General features: G+C 36.3%; 1 protein-coding gene across 1 annotated transcript in view; it reads right to left on the minus strand.

The window, feature by feature from the left end:
- Positions 1-3,065: 3,065 nt before the first annotated feature.
- FBXO3 (F-box protein 3) overlaps positions 3,066-24,235 on the minus strand; it is a 30,505-nt gene continuing 9,335 nt past the window's right edge. Inside the window, exons 4-11 of the mRNA XM_082659155.1 lie at positions 19,313-19,427; positions 17,593-17,797; positions 15,967-16,012; positions 13,023-13,107; positions 12,056-12,178; positions 10,637-10,752; positions 8,838-9,028; positions 3,066-3,697 (exon numbers count right to left, since the gene is read on the minus strand). Of these exons, the coding sequence (XP_082515281.1) occupies positions 3,521-3,697; positions 8,838-9,028; positions 10,637-10,752; positions 12,056-12,178; positions 13,023-13,107; positions 15,967-16,012; positions 17,593-17,797; positions 19,313-19,427 (1,058 nt within the window). The 3' untranslated portion in view covers positions 3,066-3,520. The remainder of the gene's footprint in view (positions 3,698-8,837; positions 9,029-10,636; positions 10,753-12,055; positions 12,179-13,022; positions 13,108-15,966; positions 16,013-17,592; positions 17,798-19,312; positions 19,428-24,235) is intronic.

Below are 24,235 nucleotides of genomic sequence, written 5' to 3' on the forward strand. Positions count from 1 at the left end.
GTACAGGTCTTTCTCCAAGAGATTGACCTCTCTTGGGGACTGTGAGACTCCTTGAGGATCAGGGTAAGAAGGTATTGCATCTCAGGACTGCTCATGTTGAATCGGGAGCGGAGGAACCCATGACAAAGTTCAAGCAGGGGAAATCGTATGACAACTGATCATGACACGTGCCTTCTACCATGATCCTCTGATGGCTTTGGGATGTCAGGGAATGAATTTCATTTGGTGGTGCCTTAATCTTGGTTTTTCTCTATACAAACAGTATTCTCAAATCAGAAAGATTTGCTTTGATATTTAAAGTGTGTCTGCTTAAATCAGCTAATACATGTGTTTCCTATGATAGCTTTACAAAGCTCTTCCACATGCATTTTCTATGCATCCTATAAGCTCTTCCCTCCTTTAAACTCTCTTGGGTTCTGAGATGCCACTCTCTCCTGGTTTTGCGTCCAGTTCCTTGACCTTTCGGTCTTGAGATTCTTTTGTGTGTGTGTGGTTTTTTTTGCGGTCCGCGGGCCTCTCACTGTTGTGGCCTCTCCCGTTGCGGAGCACAGGCTCCGGACGCGCAGGCTCAGCGGCCATGGCTCACGGGCCCAGCCGCTCCGCGGCATGTGGGATCCTCCCGGACCGGGTCACGAACCCGCGTCCCCTGCATCGGCAGGCGGACTCCCAACCACTGCGCCACCAGGGAAGCCCTCGGTCTTGAGATTCTTTTCCATTACCCCCTCATAATGTGGTGTTGCCAGGGTTGGACTGAGAACCATGGCTGTATGTTTTCCCTGGGAGACTATAGTGCACCCACTGTTTTACCTTGGGAATACAGTTGGCCCTCCATATCTGTAGGTTCGGCCAACCAACTGCAGAATATGCAGTTACCAAGGGCTGGCTGTATGACACCATTTTATATAAGGGACTTGAGCATGTTTTGGTATCTGTGGAGGTCCTGGAATAAATCCCCTGCAGATACCGAGGCATGACTGTATGTATGTTTGCAGATGATTAGCAAATCTTTATTCTCCAGTCCCGACCACTCCCTGGATCTTCATATTCATATCCAACTGATTACTGGACAACTCCATTTGTATGTCCCACAGACACCTTGAACTCAAAATGTGTCCAAATGTTCCACTGCTTTTCCTGCAATTTTTTTTCATAAATGAAGCCCCGTACCTGGAATCAACTTCTATTTCTTCCACTCCCACACAGGCAATCACCAACTCCTGCCTATTTTATCATTTAGCTACTTCAATTTCATCCTCTCTTCACTCTACTCCTACTGATACTGCCCTAATTCATGCCTGTAGCATGTCTTACTTAGGTCATTACAATTCCTTCATACCAGGTTTACAGGCTGCCCATGTTAATACCTGCATCTCTTGCCCCTTCTCTACTTTTGCTCCTGCTGGAGACCTGGCTGGTTTACCTCTTTCCAGCCTTATGATTGACTTTTTACTTTCCATTTAATTTTTCCCTTTTCTCGTCATCCTTCCTGGAATACAATATGACTGCAGTTGCTATCTTGCAGTCATGAGGTGACCTTAAAGATTAAAGTCTGCTACGAATGGTAGAACAGGAAGATGGAAGGAACCTAGAATGTTGACACCATTGGGCCACCTTATCAGTCCTGAGCTAGTTACTTTCTACTTTTCACAAGAGAAAAAAAAAAAACCCTAAGCTATTTAAGCTCCGGTTTATTTACATATCTGCCTCATCCTGATACATCAAGCTTCAGACAAATGAGTAAAAGATAAGTGGTTTTCTGAATGGACCTAGGAGCCAGAAATGGGCTTCACTCCACCAAAAGCAGTCTGATCAACTGTTAGATCCCTTTTCTGTGTGAATACACATTCTTGCCAATGAAATAAAACACCTGAGGATGTTATCAACTAATCAATCACACCTTAGTAAGAAATAGAGACCATTCATTCAACATACTAAGAGAATGAATTCTGATGGAAGGATAAGCAAGCCTGAAGCATTCTGAGGAGCAAGGATTGGATGGGGTGGCAGGGAGATTTGGGACATCATGAGTACTCTGGGAACTGAGAGAAGAGAGGCCATTCTGAAAAAAGAAAGATGCAAAGAATGGCAAGGTATCCTGGCTCCAGCTTTAACTTCCAACGTTAATAGTTTTAATTAAATCACTACTTTACTGGGGAAGTTTATTTTTCAAAAAACCAGTGGTTTGATTAAAAAAAAAAAAAGGATAGGCATAATAGATTTGGGAGCCTATTTAAAAAGAAATAAGCAGGAAAAACTACTTACTCCACTTCAGAACATTTTGACATGTGCCAGTATGAAAGACTAAGTTTGCCTTCATGGTCCCTGATGGGAGTTGCTTAATCCTGTATATACCTCCCTCTTCCTACAGTTTTCCCTACAAAAGAACTGTTCCTGGGCGAAGTGCGAGGTGGAGTACATGACAGAGTATCGTCAAAGCCAGGAAATGACTTTGAATGGGCCTCTGGCAATAGGCCAATGAGTTTTGATCTCATCTTCCATCTTAAGAGCAAAGGCTTATTAATATTAGTTGATGGGAAATAGGCAATTATACAAAATACAGGATCGGAACCAAAATATGTTTTCAAAATGTGAGTTTTTGACACTTGGAGGATTTCATTCCAAACTCTCAATTACCTAATTACAAAAAAATCCATGTTTTAGGGAAACATACTTAATCTTAACTTAAAATTCATGTCACTTATCACAAAGTTAGACAGTCAAGTATATAGAGGGGAAACAAAACAGAAGCAGTATTTTCAAATTTAGACTACATGAGATATTGTGAAGAATCTTTTGTTAATAAGCAACACAATACATACTTTTACACACTACACTTCAAAAATGATGCATCTGTGAACAACATGATAAAGTTCATAGTGTTGAAGACTTTAAATTCAAGGTTGGCAGAGTTGAAGACTAAATTCAAGGTCAAAGTCATACTGATAGACTTTAAATTCAAGGTTGTTGTGACAAAAACTCTAAATTTAAGGACAGATTGTCTAAGAAAGGACAACTAGCATTCAAGCTATTTAGTCAATCAGTTCCCTGTGAGTACAAAATATACAGGACTCACTAAATGGATTAGCCTAATTACAAATTCTGTTCATTTCTAAATAACTTATGTCTTTTCACAGAATCATTCAGTCACAGTTTCTCTCTATCCTTGTGTAGGTATTTCTGCTTCATTTTAAATCCTTATTCTACTCCCTCCCATTTCCATATTTTTATAAGTATAAAATATCTTTAAACAAAAAAAAGTCTGTTCCTTAGCTAGAGAACTATTCTCCCACTGACTTCTAGAAGAGGAAAAAAAGATTCCCATTTCCTCCTCTACCTCAAAAACACTACGCAAACTCAAACAATCCAGCTCCTAAAGTAGTGTCGTATAGAACCCAGGTCCTGGCACAATATTTCATGCTAGTTTTCCTGCTATAAGCTGAGAACAATTTAGTTATTTACATTACTGAGAAATCTATTTAACAGGCTGATTCACCCCGGGGCTTCCATCAGCAGAGGCTTGCTAAAAAAGGCGAGAGCAGCGGCGTCTCCGAATGGGAACGTCAAAGACTCTCCTCCGTCTCTCCTCCTCGTCATCTTCATCAGATTCATCCATATCTGCCGAATCATCATCATCGTCTTCCTCCTCCTCCTCCTCTTCTTCCTCTTCCATCTCTTCATATTCATCAGGACCCATTTCCTTGAAAGAGAAAACAATCTTTTGATAAGAACTTCCATCAGTTTTTTGACTCTTATTTAATATAAGTTCTCATTTACCTAGAATCTAAACAACTGGGCATGCCAAATATGAATTTTTATAGACTTCTCAGAGAATGTTTATAGATTTTTAAAATAGAATTTTATAGCCTTTTATACATTTTCATGATGCACATGCTGATGCAAATTCTAGAGTATATATTCTATCACGTTTTAAAATGCTCAATGTGGTTTTAATGGTAAATATATTTCATCAGTATAGTACTTATTTTTTACATGGTGGTTGGTAATTCACACAATGTAGCAAACAGACCACTCCTAACAGCCCAAGATAAAATTTTACTGAACTTATTAGTGTACTGAATAACAATTCTTTATTAACCTACATGCTTACAGAAAAGAGGATCTGAAAATATTGCTAAGGTATGACCTCTACTGGTAAGTTTTATGTACTGTCAACAGGAGGTCTGAGATTTCTATTGAGCTCCTAGTATAAAGACAATCAGCATCGGTAGCCTCTGCTTTTAAATTAATTTGTTGAAGGCTCTCAGAATAAGGCAGTAGTGATGTTGAACATCCAATATCTGAACATCTCTTGGGAACTTCAGTTCCTTTTAAGCAGTGTCTCTAATTGAGTCTTGACCCATTCTGCTGTTGGTTTTCTCTCTCACACATTTGAAGACTCAGTGAGAGGACCTCCTGTATTGGACAGAACTCTGAACGGCAAGGAGGACCTAGCTGGTAATGTGGCAAGTATTGGGAAACTTGGGATGTGATGGCAGCAAAAGTCCTTCCACCAAGGCTTTTATGGCATTGCATATGCAGCATCCCACTACCCCGTGATCGAGTCTCTAACCACTCTCCCCTGTTCACTGCCCTCCAGCTACAGTGGCCTCCGTGCAGTTCTGCAGACGTACCAAGCACATGAGTGCTTCAGCACCTCTGTACTTGCTGTTCTTCTGCTTGGAACACCCTTCAACCACACATCCACCCAGCTCCCTCTACTTCTTTCAAGTCTGAACTCAAATGTCACCAAGGCCTTCCCTGACACATCTTTATATCAGAACAACCCAACAGTATACTCCTTAGCTCCCTTACTCTGATTTTTCTCCCAGAGAACGTATTACTACTTGACATAAGTGAGGAGTGTGTATTTGCTACACTTTGTCTCTTCCAACTAGAATGTAAATTCCAAGCCAGAGATTTTTTTTTAATCTCCTCAACTTTCTTCTTTTTTTATTTTTATTGAGGCATAATTGACATACAACATTATATTGGTTTCAGATGTACAACATAATGATTCCATATTTGTATACATTACAAAATGATCCCCACAATAAATCTAGTTAACATCCATCACCTTACATAGTTACAGGGCTTTTTTCTTGTGATGAGAACTTCTAAGATCTACTCTCTTAGCAACTTCCAAATATGCAGTACAGTGTTATTAACCATAGTCGCCATGCTGTACATCACATCCCTGAAGGCAGAGATTTTGATTATATCGTTCACTGCATTTTCCCCAGCACCTAGTAGGTACTCAATAAATATCTGTTGAGCAAGCAAATTAATTAACGTGGGGGAAAGGAAATGTCCTTTAGAATTTGTCAAAGGAACTGTCACTTGGGATTTATTATAACACTAACAACAACAATCAGAGAAAATATACATAACTATATTTCATTACTTTTATCTTTTGATTTTTTTAATCTGGGAAATAAAGACTTTAAAATTCAGTAGAAGGTACAAAAGGGGGAGAGGATTAAGGCTTAGGAAATTCTGAAACATTAAATCCAGGTAGTATGATTATTAATTATCTTAAGGAAGAAACCAGAAAAACTGTTAAAGAAATCAATGTAGCTAAAGAGGGAGATTGCTGATGATCTCAGACAAAAGTGTACATATACAAACAGTAGATGGAAAGAGGAACACACAGACAAGAATGGAAATAAATAAGCAGCAGGAGCCTCTCAAGTGTCCAAAAACAAACTACCTAGACCAAGAAAAGGCTTAAGACCAACCAAAAAATGTTTTATAGCAACATTCAAAGTATAAAGCAAAAGGAAGTATTAAGTATGATAATATATGGCTAGTGGACAAATAAGGGGAACAACTCAACTTCCATATCAAAAAAACTAATTTTTAAACAGGAAAGGTACAATACAAATAAACACAATACAAATACAATCCCCACTGCCTCTTTCATGTTGATTAGAAATAAGTCCAGAATTCTCATTTCATTTTATTGAGTTCTCATCCTCGAGAAAGAGAAAACATTTTCCACAAGGCAGATCAAGATTTTATATGCTTCTTTGTGGTTGAGAGGAAACTAAAACTCTTAAGTAAGAACATAGTTAAGAGAGGGTCAAACATGTAATGAGTTTATTATTGTAATTTGAAATTATAAATTTAAAAATTTTAAACTTTAAAAAAGGAATAATATTATAAAACTTCTCAGTTTTAATTTTTAACATGATAAATGTCATATAACCCAAAAAGCAAGAGTTCTTTGGAGTCCTCAATAACTTTTAAGAGCTGAAGGGGATCATGAGACGGCAAAGTCTGAGAACTACTGTCCTTAAGTAAAAACTACTCTATCCCCACCCTAACAAACATTGAAAACAAGCCTCAACAGGATCGACTGACCCAACAGTAACTGCGCAAACTACCTGTGCAAACAAATGTCAACACTCTTTATGCTTTAGGTCAGGAATATATAGCAACTTTAGGGCAAGGAGTATTGCCATAGATAGAGATTTTATAACAATAAAAGAAGCACTTCATTAAAAACATGTAACAATGCTAAACATATTTGCATATAATTAAAATACATGAAGCAAATTAAAAAGAGAATAAAAATTCAGAATTAAAAAAATAGACAAAACTGTAATTATAGTTGGAGATTACAACAATCATCTCTCAGAGAACACACACACATACAAAAGATCAGTAAATATATAGAAGACTTGAAAAACAGTCAACCAATTTGACTTGCCATTTATAGAATTAATATTCCCCCAAATATCAGAATATACATTCTTTTCAAATACACAAGGATCATTTACCAAGATAGACCATAATGCTGGGCCATAAAACATTTAAAAATATTGAAATTATACACAGCGAGTTCTCTAACCATAACAAAACTAGAAATCAATAACCAAAAGGTAACTGGAAAAGCTCCAAATGTTTGGAAATTCATACATTTCTAGAAAAGACATAGATCAAAATTAAATTACAAGGGAAATCTGAGAATATTTTGAATTAAATGTTAATAAAAATAATGCATCAAAATTTGTGAAATGTAGCTAAAACAGTGCTTAGAGAGAAGGTCTAAAATCAATAATTTAAACTTCTACCTTAAGAAGTAAAAAAAAAAAGCAAATTAAACCCACAGTAAGTAGGGGAGAAATAAAGATAACTCCAGAAATCAATGAAACAGAAAATGAACAAATAGAGAGAAACAGTGAAACCAAAAATTGTTCCTTTAAATAATCAATAAAAGTGACACCCCCCTGGCTAAGATGATGAACAAAAGAGAAGATGTACATTACCAATATTAAGAACAAAACACTACATATAACTATAGCTCTTACGGCCATTAAAAGGATATCAAGGGAATACTGCAAATAACTTTTATGGAAATAAATTCAACATTTAGACCAAATGGACAAATTCCTTGAAAGACACAAAATTACCGAAAGTGAAACACGAAACAGAAAATATGAATATTAAAGAAATAAAATTCATATCTCAAAACGTTCCCACAAAGAGAACTCCAGCCCAAGATGACTTCACTGATAAATTGTATCAAATATTTAAGGACAAGATGATACCAATCTCATACAGAAATGGGGCTAGTCAAAAATGGAATACTGTTATAGGAAGTAGCAAATTTACAGTATTGGAAATATACCACTGGGAGGGAAGCTAAACTTCACTTCCAAACCCAGGCTGTAGACTCTTTTCACCAGAAATACCACAAGTATAATGGCCTAAAGTCTCATCATCATCCTTCTCTTTCCAAACTGGAGTTGGGAATGTATCCACTCTAAGTCAGATTAATATCATGTCTATCTTCCCAGACTTCCATTAGACCCACCCATCGGGGTCATCCCAGGAGCTAGAGGGCTTTTTTTGAATATTTGACACCTATGACTTGATTATATTCTGGGTATGCAATTCATTATTTATTCCTATTGTATAACTCAAGTGTCATAATTTTCTTTAATCATTTTATAGCCTGTAAGATTGGGGTTACTGCTATACCTGTCACCCTAGAAATGAGATTTCAAAAAAACAGCTAGTTGACTTAGGAAATGATCCAAAAGAGAGACTACTAAAAGTGCAAGTCTACCCATTAAATCTTCTTTGTAATGATTTTATAGGATATTTGTGTTATTTTTTTAAAATTGGGAGTTTTAGCAAAACCACTGTAAGAAATTGCTTCCCCAGTCTTAATGAAATAAAATAAAGGCGATTCTAACTGGTCTAGTGTGGTGATTCTCATTAGGCAACAAAATTGTTTTTGGAAACTGGAAAAGACACTGAAACTTTGAAACCAATAACTACCTTATATGATACTGTAATGGTGGATACATGTCATTATACATACACTTAAACCCACAGAATATGCAACACCAAGAGTGAACCCTAATGTAAACTATGGACTTTGGGTGATAATGATGTGTCAATGTAGGTTCACCAGCTGTAACAAAGTTACTACTCTGGCGGGAGATATTGATGATGGGGGAGTCTATGCATGAGTTGAAGCAGAGGGTATATGGGAAATCTCTGTACCTTCTGCTCAATTTTGCTGTGAATCTGAAACTGCTCTAAAAAATAAAGTCTATTTAAAACAAACAAACAAATAAAAACAACAACAAAAACATAACAGTAGAGTTACTCTGATTGAAGAATCTGGAGCCTAGTTTACTTACTGTCCACCCCTCCCAACATATTCACACATCTCCCCCTCCCCCCAAAGATATTTCCCTCAAAATCTCTAGGGTTCTCTGAAATACCATTTACAAACTATCTGTCTGGGTAATCAACAAAGACCCTCTGTGGAGTTCATTCCACAAAGTCATGTAAAATCAGCACCAGAGGAAAATTTAACCTACCAATCGAGCTATAGACACCCTGAATGTCGGACATGCCATATGGAATCGGGGAATGGCAACATTAAAGATCTTGTCTTTAAAGTAAAGGAAATGGAAGGTATAATATCCTTCCATATAGCCTGATGTTGTAGAGAATGTGGTACAACTTGTGTATTCATATACCCGGCCTGGGCTGATGATTGGAAATTCACCTGCAGAGAAAACAGTAACAATAAATTAAAGTATAATATTTAGTTCTTCATTATAGCAAACACGATATGTCCTCTTTAAACTATATTAAAGAAAATGCATAATTAGAAAAAATCTAAAAGGAACTATAAAAAAATGTTAATATTTTGGGATGGGATTATGAGTATTTTGACATTTTTTTGTACTCTCCTAATTCCCTATAGTGTGTTGGGGGTGGGGGGGTGATATCCAGTAGAATGAAAATTAAAAAAAGAGAGGGGGGCTTCCCTGGTGGCGCAGTGGTTAAGAATCCAACTGCCAATGCAGGGGACACGGGTTCAGGCCCTGGTCCGGGAAGATCCCACATGCCGCGGAGCAACTAAGCCCATGTGCCACAACTACTGAGCCTGCGCTCTAGAGCCCACAAGCCACAACTACGGAGCCAGCATGCTGTAACTACTGAAGCCCGTGTGCCTAGAGCCCGTGCTCTGCAACAAGAGAAGCCACTGCAATGAGAAGCCTGCGGACCGCAACGAAGAGTAGCCCCCGCTCACCGCAACTAGAGAAAGCCCGTGTGCAGCAAGGAAGACGCAACACAGCCAAAAATAAATAAAATAAAATTAATTTATAAAAAACTAATTTAAAAAAAAAGGAGCGGCATTGAGGACACAATCTTTAAGACACTGGTAATAAAAAGTGTCACATATTCTAGTTCAAACAGAGATAAGGATAATCTAAATGTTTAAATGTAGCAAGAGACTAAAACATAAAACTCTGAAGATGCATCTTAAGCATTTAGCCCAGACAAAATGGCAGTCACAAGGGAAAGGTTTTACACCAATAGACGAAATGACCGAAAAAGAATTACAGCTTTAATAAAATTCTTTAATATCCAGGAAAAATTCCTTAAAAAGACACGTAGAATATGAATCTATTTGTGGCAATTAGTTAAAACAACTTCAATTTAAACTGAATTCGACATATGCTTAGGGCCAATAACAAAAGCACATAGCTTAAATAGTATTATTTTCCTGAAGGACACATATAAAACGTGAAGAATCTGAGGTCTCAGAAACTTATGATAATCATAATTTTTTAAAAAGCCAAATGTCAATGGTAATCAGAGGCTAGAGATGATTGAAATCAAAAAACAATAAAATCTGTGCTACTAAGTTTAACATTTCTCCTGAAATTTCAAAAAGATGACCAATATGAAATTTATTTTCTCTTTCTGCCATACACCTGTAACCCTACAGAATATGATAATGAATAATTATCCAGCTAAAAAAATAAAGCAGTTAAGAAGGAAAAGCAAGAAACCCGTGTGATCTACAGAAGGGAAATTCAATCCCTGAATAATTGAGTTTGCTATAATTTTAGAAAAGTTCATGTTTCAGGTACTAAACTGATAAAATAATGACCTTTACACATTATATTTATGAAGCAAAATATTGTAGTTAGGAGAAGAATTCAGAATCTATGATATCTTTCACACTGAAACACAGCTATTAAAAAGATGCAGTCTTATCCACTAACTACATCATGCATTTGCCAAGCTATGTATCACATATATACTCTCCAAAATGTTTTAGAAGCAACTGATGTATAAACCCAAATCTTGGGATACATACCAACTACTCCAGGTCCTTGAACTTCTTCCACGTCACCTTTAGCATTTGTTATTCTCCAGTAGCGACTGTCTAACTGACATGCCTTCTCAGGAAGTGCATCTTTTGACATTTCAATCCTGGAGAAGAGAATGGAGTGGTAGAGACACGTTGGTGTTTTCTGTTTAAGAGCTACAGTATTTTGAGCTAAGCCAGTGAAAGGGATTTCCAAAGGAAATTAAGAAACCCAACCCAAAGTCTGTGTAAATCATCTATTCCTGTAAGTTTGCAAAGATTCTGGCCTAATTAGCTGAACTCCCCCACAGAAATGGTTTCATTCAATTTACACACTTGACTTTCATTTAGGATTTAACGATAGAATGGGCAACATAAAAATTTACAAACATAGTGGTGACAACAATCTTTTGCTGTTCAAATAAAGACCAATGTGGGAAACACTTTCTAGAATATGGTGCCATGAAAAACTTCTGTTCTAAAAAATGGAGTCTTTTCTTTCACTACAAGGCTATACAGCCCTTTTCTCCATTAGCTTCTAGAAAGCTCAGAGCAAAATGTCACTATTTCGTGCATCTACTATTTAGTTACTGGGGTTATACCTTGACTCTGTTTTCCAATACTATTATTTCCCTCCTTTTTCTGAGACTCTGCTGACTCTTATTTTCATTTAGAATACCGTATAAGCACGTGTAGGTATTACTATTTTAAGCTTATCTCAATTCTAGGCAGGATTAAATTAAACAATTAAAACAACATTCATCTGAATATGTGTAACTGGACATATCAAAGTCTTCATACAATACCAAAATCCTAGAATGCCTTCTGGTTAAGTATACATTATTATTATTTCTAGTATGTATATATGCATGTATATGTATTTTTTGAAAATATATATCATAAAGTATTTAAAAATACATCTAAAAACAAAGCATTCTTAATCCCTTAGGGCAATGAGTTATCTTTACCTCACAGTACAGAGTACTTCTAATTAAAGTGTATTTAATATTTGTTTTTTATTTAACCAAATCCAGGGCTTGCTCAGCACTATGTCTAATATACAGGCTGTACTCCATAAATATTTATTACACTTTTAATTAAATATAGACAGGCAAGATAAAACTGAAATGCATCGTTTTATCGTGGGCAATTTCATAGCTTTCAGAATGCATTATAACTCTAATACTGACCTTTCATGATGATTACAGCTTAGTGGTCCACCTCTCAAAGTACCTGGCACAAAAGTTGATACAAACTCAAGGTGCTTTACAAACACTATATTGTAGAAAATTTGTTTGTTATCCACCTACCTCCACACTTTAGCAAGAAGCTGCCTTTCAGAATGTGTTTTTATATCATGTCAAATGGGGTGATAACAACACATCCATAAGGTATATCCCCAAAGGCAACCCCATTTAAAATTCTCACCTGATTCGGTATGTGAAGAAATAGTGGGGTGGATGTACAGAGCTAAGTTCTGGCAGAAACGATGTGGAAACTGAAACTGTAATATCCCCAGTCGTTGCTACACACTCTGCATCATGAACATATCTAGGTAATTTTAAAAAATTAAACATTTTTTAATCAACAAACGTCAATTCTGTAAGATAAAAGATTTAAAGATACAATGCAAAATAGTTTATATTTTACTTTACGATAAAAACAAATTTAAATCATATTTGGCACCTTAAAGGTATAGTTATTAAGCTTAAAAGAACAAACAAACTAGAAAACCTTGAAGACTCTGAATCAATAATGATAGCAGTCAAGGTTCAACCAGTGGTTGACCAGTGGTTCAAATAATGGATCAGTAACTAACTTGGAAACTAAAAAGAGCTTATTTCAGTCTTTAGAGCTAAGGAAACTTTTGGAACATCTGAAAACCCAGCTATGCCCTATACACAGTGACTCTGACAATAAAAATGTGTTAGTATTGTTATTCTAGAGGCCTCTAATGTATAATTAACGTATCATTTCTGCCAACTGAGCTACTGTGAACCAACCTCTAGTTCCATCTATAATACCTGAGTGTTCCATTTAGAGATAATGACTAATATTTCCAGGAGCTAATAGTTACTGACTTGCTATTCACAGTAAATCTGTTATTGGCAACAGCCTCCCACTCCACCGCCAAAAAACCCCACAACTATGTAACTACTATAAAGCCACAGCTTCTAAATCAAAATCAGTTTTTTCTCTTGATTCTTCAAGATGAAAAAAATACTGGCTGTTCAACTGTTTGGATGTGTTGGCTTTAAAGTGAGAATAAAATAGTGAGACTTAAGATGAGAGGTTCTGTTATTAACCTTCATGGGAAACTTCATCTCCTGATCTGTAACTGATGTTTTTTCCTGATTTATAATCATTCCAATCTATAAAGCCCCAAGTGAAATACCTGAAAATTTGGTCTCTGATGATAGGGAAGCCACCTGATACAACATTGTTGACATAAGAAGTAAACCAGTCAGTAAAAGTAGCACCTGTAAAAAAGGAAGGGAAAAAAAAAGAGAAAAGGACAAATAGTTTTTTTTAAATTTATACAGGAAACAAGGGGAAAAACGACAATTTCTCTATGCTTAATAGTGATATCTAGTGATGCCAAAACTAGAAATATTTATATATACCATTCTACTAATCCTTTATTAGGTAAATTTCTATCCTCAGTTCTATCAATCTTATTCCAAACTACCTTGCTAGGGAATCCTCCGACTACCTTCAAACTACTTTTTACACTTAAAACTAAATAGTTGACTTTTAAACTTTAATTTGTTCTGGTACAAGAATGAAAAGCCTTCTGTCTATAATTTCTGGAACATATAGAACAAAGGAGATATAGCTATGTCTATGAAGAAACTACAGAAAAAGTATCAGCACCTATCCTCATATGATCAGGGTACATCCCTGGTCCAGGCACATCCTGACTCATGCACAAAATTCTGGCAGAAGCCAGGCTCAGTCTGGACATCTAATAGGGGTATAGCACTGTGGAGTTCTGGGCATCAGGCCAATCCCAAAGTAGCCCAGTTGCATTACTACAGATTCAAATGTACAGCGGTCCTCCATATTCTCAGTGACCAGCTCAACGCAGAGAAGAATGACTGGGATAGTCCAGTCCAGACCATATATCCGTGACCTAGTGATTGGATCAATAACAAGTATTTACATGAATTATGTTGCCTCTTGTGGGTAATACAACATAACTTTCTCAGACCCCCATCACTGACTGTTAATACAGCTCAGTGCCTAACACATACTAGTCCCTTAATCAATGTTGTTTAATGAATTTCTTCATAATCTTGTTTCTATTAACCCAGTTCCTGTACTCTGCCACACTGAAAGTCAGATGCTAAATTTATAGTATGTATTTACTTATAATTCTAGTTAGGGAATGACTGAAGATACAATTTAAGCTTGAGTCTGAGAGTATACAGCTTTAAAATTTTAAAGGTATCAACTGACAGAAGGTAAACTACAATAGTTTACTCTTTTTTCAATGCCTATTAATGGCCCACTCTGACCCTTTATTTATTAACTGCTACTTTATTCAAATGATCACTGATCATCTTCTATCCACTTTGAGCTAGATATTAAGGGGCCACATGAATGTTTTTAAATTCATAGAAGGTACAATTTTCTGTTTTGAGAACTAGCAGTTTCCCTGCAGAGTTTAAAAAATCATTTTGTAAATTTCATGAACTAAAATATTATATAAGAAAAAAGAAATTTCTTATGATTTACATTAAAAAAGAAATTGGCATGGTGTATTTTAATGTGCCTTAATTTATTATAACACATACCGAAGTGCGTTCTTTAAAATAAGGATAAAATTTTCCATGCAGCCTTCACCACTAAACTTATCTGCACATAGATTCCAGTTTTCTTAAATATGTATTAATAATGCACTGAATATCAGGAGATTCCGTCTTATGTTTTACCAAAAATTCCAAGAAAGTCAAACTTAGTTGAATTAAGATGTAATTTATATGTTCTACAGTAGTTTACCTTTTAAAGTAAGCCCATATCTTGCAGTTCCTTTGAGAGTATTGGGGTTTTATCAAGGTAGTGTAAAGGCAGATCAGATGCTTTCTCATCTTTCCTCCCAGACTAACTTCCCACCTCATTTCTTCCAGTGCATCTCAAATCTTTTGCTTTACTCGCTCATTCTAGGAGAAACCCCAACTCCCAGAAGAGTATTCTCAGACCTTAGTACTCTGCTGTAGTGGTGGGGTCTTCCACACCATGTCAGACCAGCACCAAACTAAGACTAAGAAACTCACAGAGCCTAGCCGGCAGCTTACCTTAGAGCTCAGGCAGCCTTTAGTTTATAGACTGAGCAGCACCACTGGACTAGAGCCAGGACGATCATGTTCTCAGAGTATGTGCCACCCAGAGAAGCCAAAGAGGGCAACGAGCAAGGGCGTAACCCCCAGAGGGTGCTTAACTTAGATACCATAGACCACAGGAATCAGGGTTAGCTGAAGGCTAGGAACCAAGCTTAAAAGTGTTTTATAACTGACTGCGTAGGGGTGAGAACTTCTTGATATTGTGAAGTATGCCACAAACCTAGAATATGCTGTAGTTTGAACACACAGAGACTTATACTCTGTTCAAGGTTCCAATTAGGAGATACAATTAAATACAGATGCCTTGGCCTGCAAGATCCTTTTACTATTAATATATAAAGATGTTTAATATGTTCCAGAAATGCCTTTAAAAAGCAGCATGGATAGTCAGGAAGCTTCTCTTTTTCCTCTACGTGAGCAAAATCTAAGCAAAACAAGAATGGATGAACAGCACAGGGGTGAGCTGCTCTTGAATACAAATTGAATTGTTCTCAAAATCCTATGAGAAATATGCTTTTAAGGCCAAGAAAAACCAGATGTGCCAAGCAGTTTATAAGGCCCAGTTTATTCTGGTCTCTGAAGACTGCTGGTCTGAAGTCTCTGGTGTGACATCAGTATTTTACTATAGCACTGGCACCAGAAGAGAAAAAGTATAGTTATTTTATGTATCTATATCTCTAATTATGTATTAATATGATCAATGGAAAATGCATGTGTGTGTAAGGGAACTATATACACATTCTTAGCAATTCTATACATTTCACTGTTCTATAGCAGAATCCTAAGAGCACAAGGTTGTATATGGCATAGCTTTTTCCAAATGGAAACCCAAGTCAAATAAAGTACAAGGGCTATTCTAATGAGAACCTAGTTATAGTACTTTATGAACCAGCAAGCTTTAAGAAATACAAATATAAAATTGCCAGTTGATCAAGTAACAGAAAAGTTTTTACCAACTTAATTTTTTTGACCAGAAAGAAGAGACTTTTCTCTTACCTATGATAAACATGTCAATAGCAGCTGGATTCCGAGCCATTTGGTCCTAGGTGAGAAAAAGAATATTGTAATCAAGGAAAATACATTTTACTTAATTCCCCATTGTTCACTACCTGTATCCTTCCCTGGGGACAAGACAAAACAGATAAAAATAACTTAAGTGCTCTAACCAATACTCAGACATTCCTCACACTTTTCAGTTTCTGCTCTTATGATTTCTATATTTAGGCTCTTCCTGTTAGTTACAATGAACTAATAAATGATCCTTCAAGAAAACAATTAGGACATTAAAACCATGAGAAGACACATGGCCTATGAACCCAGAAGACAGGGCTTTGAATTCAGTCAAGGGACCTGAACAGTTCTAGATTAGTCTCTTCTCTCAGTAAATGGAGAGACCAAGTCATCATCCTACAACCTTACAGAGCTATCAAGTCAAAAATGAGATAAAAGATGTGAAAATGCTTAGAAAAAAAATTAAAAGCTATGCAAGCTCTTTAAATAACTTAAATGTTATATGGAGTCACATGTCTCAGATAACTATGAATTTTTTTTTTTGAATTTTTTTTAAAAATAAATTTATTTATTTATTTTTGGCTGCATTGGGTCATCGTTGCTGCACGCGAGCTTTCTCTAGTTGTGGCGAGCAGGGGCTACTCTTCGTTGCGGTGCACAGGCTTCTCATTGCATTGGCTTCTCTTGTTGCGGAGCACAGGCTCTAGGCGCGCAGGCTTCAATAGTTGTGGCACGCAGGCTCAGTAGTTGTGGCTCACGGGCTCTAGAGCGCAGGCTCAGTAGTTGTGGCGCATGGGCTTAGCTGCTCCACGGCATGTGGGATCTTCCCGGACCAGGGCTCGAACCCGTGTCTCCTGCATTGGCAGGCGGATTCTTAACCACTGTGCCACCAGGGAAGCCCCTGAAAAATATTTTCTATTTAAGTTCACATCTAGGCAAAAATGAAAGCAGAAGGTCTGCAACTGAGGAATGACTGAGAACTGAAGAAATAAGAATGAAACCAAATGCCATATTTTCTGTGCTTACATTAAAATCATAACAAAATCCTCTTTAAAAAGATCTACATTTTTCAACAACTCAAATACCTACTGAAGAAAGAGTTTAGAAAGTTTCTATTGCACTCAGAACTCGAATCCAAAGCGAATGATGATGGATGATGTCCAAAAGCTAAAGTTAGAAATTTATATTACAATTAATCACTTCAACGAAAAGCTCATTCATTTTTCTTTTTTTTATAACAGCTTTATTGGACTATAATTGCTTTACAATGGTGTGTTTCTGCTGTATAACAAAGGGAATCAGCTATACATATACATATATCCCCATATCCCCTCCCTCTTGCGTGTCTCATTAGTTTTTCTTAAACTTAAAATGTCCTAATACAAATCACAGCTTCCCTCTGTACGCATGCTAATTTTAAAAGAAAATGCTAATTTTCTTTTAGCATTCCATGCCATTATATCAGAATATTAGCCCTCTAGTTAGATCCGTCTATAATCAAATTGCATAATGCTCTATACCCATTCTACAACCCTGAAAATTCCTAATGCACATTTTATACATCCATCAGAACACATCTTAAAGGCACATTTAAACATGCTTCCTACTTACTGGACATTGGTAGAAGACTTCATTTTTGTTTCGGCCCTCCGCAGCTTCCACTGCTATGTACTGACTCAAACCAGTATGTATGCAAAAAGTTAAAGGTAGACAGTATTTCAGTCCCTGTCTCTGCTGGAAGCCTCCAGCAGCCGTGTCGACGTCTAGCAAATCCTCAGAACGATAGTGATTAGACAGTGCCATGCTTCCCAACAACCTGAGAATATAGACTCAAAAATTTAGTCAACTGCAATCTTTTTGATGAATAATAATTTCACATTGACAACTTTATAAGAAAGATTAACATGTCAATTCTAAACCAGGAATACCCCAAACACTACAATTTCTGCATATATTAAATTCAAACTCTTGAGTGGAAAGATTCTGATTTAAATTAAAAGCCTAAATGTCTAAACTGTCTAAATGCCAACCTTTTAAAAAGAAAAATAGTTTTATTGCTTTCAAAAATCTATCTTGCCATAATTTGCCAGTGTTTTGCTATACATATATGTATGACTAATTTAATGTTTAATGTTCTCTCTGATACCTTCATCTTGATACAACCTTTAGCTTACACTATCCTACCAGGCAGTATAAATGGAAATCAGCTTAATCCTTGTCCAAATTTTCATAAACTTGGGATGTATGGGGTCTAAACTCATACGTATGAGAACAACACAGGTGTCGGTCCTTGATGAGAGTCTCATCCTAAGTCTCACTGTTTGGGCTGTGGGTAGATAAAAATCCCTGTGTTGCATGATCTGTTTGTCATGTCAATTCTGAGCAATGCTTAGTATAGTTCTCTCCTGTTGGTTCTTGAAATATGACAATTTTTCCATTTTGTCAAGCTTCAGCTTGACAGGAAAACAGAATAGGAAAAAACCCAGTGATTTAGGCTTATCTAGTCCCAACTGCCCAATATTTGACTTCTGAATACTACCTTGTAACCTCAGTATGATCACCTCCTAGATTCCCTGTACTCACTCAACTCTGATCTGAAATGGTAACAGAGCCTCATATGGTTCTTCACACACAAAGAGATACCAAGTTCTAATAAGAACAATGCAAAGTTCTCCCTAAATTCCTATCAGTATGTCACAAGTGCAATGTCTCTGAAATACCTTAATTTCATGAGGGAACAAAGGGAGTAGAACCATTAGAAGCATGTAGCTTTAAAAACTGTGAGTAAATTTGAGAGCTACTGCATGGTCTGCTTTTACAAAAGGTTCCACAGTGAATACTTCATATCGTTTAGAAGTAAGTTTAAAATAGGCCATTCAATTATAGACTATGCTTGAATAGGACAAAACTAATATTTTCTTTAGTTAAGTGTATGTAGCTCTGAACAAATTACTTTTAACATGTATGATTCATAGAACTTATATCAAGCTTTCTAAAATATTTTACTTGACCTGTAACAGGATAAACACTTCAAGGATTTGAAACAGGTTTAGTTAAATTATACTCACACACACATCTCCTCTCCTGTCCTGTAGGCCCACCCCAACCATTTAACTGTAAAGATGTGTTGATAGAAACCATGTTTTTGAGACATTATCTATTTTGGTAAAATCAAATTCAAGCTATAGATTTTGTCTTATGGATTGTTATAAGGAACAGGAGGAAGTTCTTATACTTTTTAATCTGTTAAGAGTAACTACAAATACAATTTGTTTACATTCTAGAAAATAACTTGTATCATTAAAAATAACTCAAACAGTGAACATCTCACCCAGGAACCACTAACTTCTGCCCATTGTGGATACGATATGAACATCGATAATCATCAGGAAGCTTGCAGCCAATCTGAGCTTCCACAGCATCTAGGTCTTCCTCTCGAGCCCCCTCTGCAGATGCACAAAAGAGCAAATTATCAAGAAACCATAAGCCTTAAATCTAAGAAGAAATGCAATCTATCTGCTAGCCAATGATACAATCTTAGAGCAAGTGAATTCTGTCCAAAATGTACTTGCTGAAATATAGGGAAATGAATTGAAAATTCACAGAAATATTATATCACTTTAGATTAGCTCTGACGTTTGAAGCACTGAGGAAGCAAATTTCTCAGTTTTCTCTCCATGGGGAAAACACTGGCACTAAGCAAAATATGGAATGGCAGGCACCAGTGAAATCCACAATAGTTTCTTCGCAGTACAATACAAACTTTAGAGCATATCTCATTTTTCTTAATCTAATATACTCAAATTTCTCTATTTAAAAAACTCTCCAGAAGTTCTCTAAATGGATGTTGTTCAAGAGTGTTAACCTAGTCTCTTAATGGGAAATATAGGACATAGGTGTAGGTTCATGCTGTGAGGAGGCCATTACCTTGAATTTGATTTTCACGTTTATAAGCTTGCCATATATTCTAGCTTTAAAAAGCAGTAATTACAAATACTAAGAGAAGAGATTCACTCCCAGCAATGGCCCACCAGGTTGTTGGACCAAACGTTTTGCTGAGAACTAGAAAAACTGAACAACAGAAAATTGGTTTCAAGGCTTTTGGAGAACCTCAAAGACAGTGAGAACTGGCAGGGGTGGGGTGGGGGAAGGTTGGTCCAGAAGAACAGGGAAACTGAGAGTTTAGCCAGGGCTTTGGAGCCACCTTGTCTCTGAGGCAACTGCCACTTCTGAAAGCAAACACAAGGCTGAGAGGCCGAGAAGCTGAGCAAAGCTTTCAGCAGTACCACAGGGTTGAGAGAATTTTCCAAAACTGATGAAAACATCAAACCATAGATTTAAGAAGCACTATAAACCCCATGGAGAATCATTACAAAGAAAATCATTATCTAGACACATTACTGGAAAATTGCTGAAAATCAAAGACAAAGAGAAATCTTAAAAGCAGCCAGAGAAGGGGAAAAGCCACAGTCATCTTCAGAAGAGCAACAATAAGACAGCTTCTTAACAGAACAATAGAAGCTGGAAGAATGGTATCTTCAAGTGCTGACTAGAATTCTATATCCAGTGAATACATACTTCCAAAGTGAAGATGAAATAAATATATTTTTCGACAAAAAAAAAAATCTGAAAATATTCAGCAATAGCATTCCCTCGTTAAAAACAAAACAAAACAAAACAAAAAGGAATTCTCCAGGCAGAAGAAAAATTATCCCAGATGGAAGCATGAAGATTCAGGAAGAAATAAAGTGCAACCAGAAAAGGTAAATATTCAGGTAAATCTAAAATAATATTGAACATGTAAAATAATAATAATGTTTTCAAGGATATAAAATATGTTGAAAACTAAAATCACAAAACTATAATACAAAAGACAGGAGGGAGGTAATTGAAATTAAAGTATTCTAAGGTTCTTTCATTGTTCAGGAAGTGGTAAAAATACTAATTTACAATAGACTTTAAGTCAGAGATACATGTTTTAATCTCTAGGCTAATCACTAAAAAAAAGTTAGATAAATAAGAAAGGAAAGGAAGTATGGAATAAAAGATAATTAAGAAGAATGCAAAAAAGGAATACCTGCTCAGGTGCCACCAATATAAAACAGAAACATGGTATATTTACACTCAAATGTATTAGTAATTACATTAAATATAAACAGACTAAATAATCTAATTAAAAGACAAACAGACCAGATGAAAAACAAAACACAATCATATACAAGAGGCACATCTTAAAGATGTAGATACAGAAAAGAAAGCTAAAATAGCTACTAAAATCATACAAAGTAGACTTTAAGGCAAATAGCATTATTCGAGGTAATGGAGGACTTTTTGTAATGGCAAAAAGGTTAAATTCACTACACAGGTATTATAAGTTTAATTTTGTGCATCTAATAACACAGCTTCAAAATACTTTTTTTTTTTTTTTTTTTTGCGGTACGCGGGCGTCTCACCGCCGTGGCCTCTCCCGTTGCAGAGCACAGGCTCCGGACGCGCAGGCCCAGCGGCCATGGCTCACAGGCCCAGCCGCTCCGTGGCATGTGGGATCCTCCCGGACCAGGGCACGAACCTGCGTCCCCTGCATCGGCAGGTGGACTCTCAACCACTGCGCCACCAGGGAAGCCCCCAAATACATTTTTTAAATGACAGAATTAAAATGGAAAAAATATATATCTGTAATCATAATGGGTGTATTAGTTTTCTACTGCCACAATATTAGCCGCTTAAAATAACACTCATTTATTATTTCACATTGTCTGTAGGTCAGAATTCTGGACATGACTGAATTGGATCTTCTGCTCAGGTCCCACAAGGCTGAAATCATGGTGTTAACTGGGGCTGCTAGTGCACCTTATGCATCTTTTGCTTGGGGTTCTCTTCCAAACTCACTGGTTGTTGGAAGAACTCAGTTCTTTGTAGTTGCAGGATTGAGGCTCTTTACTCTTAGAAGCCACCTGCCATTCCTTATCACCTGGCCCTCTCCACAACTTGCCAGTTTGCTTATTCATGACCTGTAGGAGACACACCCAGGCTCTGAATCTCTCTGACTTCTGGAAGGGCCCAGTTCCTGTTAAGGGCTCACCTGATTGGGTCAGGCCTGCTCAGGATAATTTCCTTTTTGATTAATGATTAATTCAAATGCAACTAATTTGGGACCTTCATTACATCTGTAAAACCCTTTTGTCATCTAATATGACCTAATCACAAGACAGAAATCAATTATATCCATTGTACAACTCACACTCAAGGGGAAGCTATCATTATACCAGGCATGTACCACAGTGGGTGAGAATCTTGGGACCTATCTCAGAACTCTGCCTACCACAGTGAGAAATTTTAACATACCTCTCTCAGTAACTAACAGAACAAGGAGACCAAAAACCTCATTAAGAGTACAGAAGATTTGAACAAGATCAACAGTTTTTGCCTAATCATATATATAGTACTAAATGGCAAGAATGGCAGAATATACATTCTTTTCAAGTATACATGGAACATTTGCCAAGATAAATTATATGCCGGACCACATAACAAATCACAATAAATTTCAAATGACTGAACTCATATAGAGTATATCCTCTGATCATAGTGGAATTAAAATATAAATTACATTAAAAAGATTACTAAAAAAGCCCCCAATGTTTAGAAATCAAGCAATACATTTCTATATAATCCATGGGTCAAAGAAGAAATCACAAAATATTCTGAACTGCATGTTAATGAAAATACAGCATATTAAAACTTGTGGGATGAAGTTAAAGCTATGTTTAAAGGGAAATTTATACCCCTAAATGCATTTGAAGAAAACAAGGAAGGCTGAAAAATCTATGATCTAAGTAATCATCTCAAGTCAGGAGAAAAGTGACAGTAAACTTAAAGAGAAGTAATCAGAGAAATTAATGAAATAAGAAATAAGATATTAACATAGAGAGGATTGACAAAGGCAAAAGTCAGTTCTCTGAAAAGACTAATAAAACTGATTAGCCCTTACCTAGCAAAACTGATCCAGAACAACAGAGAGAAAGCACAAATAATATAAGAAATGGAAAGGTGAAATCACTAGAGATCTAACAAGCATTACGAAGAGGATAATTATGAAAAATTTTATGGCAATAAATTAGAAAATGTAGATGAAGTAGACAATTTCCTAGAAAAACACAACTTTTCAAAACTGACATAAGACTAAGTAGAAAATCTGAGTAGTCCTAAATCTGATAAAGAAATTGAATCCTTAATTTAAAACCTTCCCACAATGAAAACTCCAGGACTGAATGCCTTCACTGGTATATTCTACTAATCATTTAAACAAGAAATAAGACCAAGCTTACATAAACTCTTCCAGGGAACAGAAAAAGAGGCAACACTTCCCGACTTGTTTACAAGGCCAGCATCATCTTGATACCAAAACCTGACAAGAACATTGCAAGAAAGGAAAATTACAGGCCAAACTCTCTCATGAGCATAGATGTAAAAACCCCAAATACTAGCAAATCAAATCCAACAATACATAAAAAAGATAATACATTCCAAGCAAAGTAGGTTTATTCCAAGAATGCAAAATTGGTTTAACATTCAGAAAAATCAATCAATGTAATTCAGAGCATTAACAAAATGAAGTAGAAAAATCATATGATAATGACAAGGCTGGAAAGGCATTTGATAAAACTCAATTATCTGTTTAAAGCACAAAAACAAAAAACCCTTTTCCCAAACTAGGATCAGAAGGGACTTTCTTCAACATGCTAAAGAGTGTCTACTAAAAATCTACAGCAAACATCAGCTTTAAAGGAGAAATGTTGAAAGCTTTCCCTCTGCAGTCAGAAAGATAAGGATACTCACTATTATCATTTCTATCCAACACTGCACTGAAGGCTCTAGCCAGTTCAATAAAGCAAGAAAAATAAAGAAATGACATATAGGGATTGGAAAGCTAGAAATAAAACTATCATTCTACATCTTTAAAGAAATGCAAATTAAAATCACCACTACACACCCACTAGAAGGGCTAAAATAAAAAGAATGACAACATTATTAAAGTGCTAGTAGGAATGTTAAGTGGTAAAACCACTTTGGAAAATTAATAGTATCTTCTGAAGTTTAATACAAGCACACTATACAACCCAGAAAACGCAACCCTAGATATTTACCTGATAGAAATATGCTCATATGTACATCAAAAATGATTTACAGCATTATTTGTAATAGTCAAAGACTAGAAACAACCCAAATATCCAACAACAGTAGAATGAATGTA

This window comes from Grampus griseus, assembly GCF_964374135.1.
Source record: "Grampus griseus genome assembly, chromosome: 8".
In the NCBI taxonomy this organism is placed as follows: domain Eukaryota; kingdom Metazoa; phylum Chordata; class Mammalia; order Artiodactyla; family Delphinidae; genus Grampus; species Grampus griseus.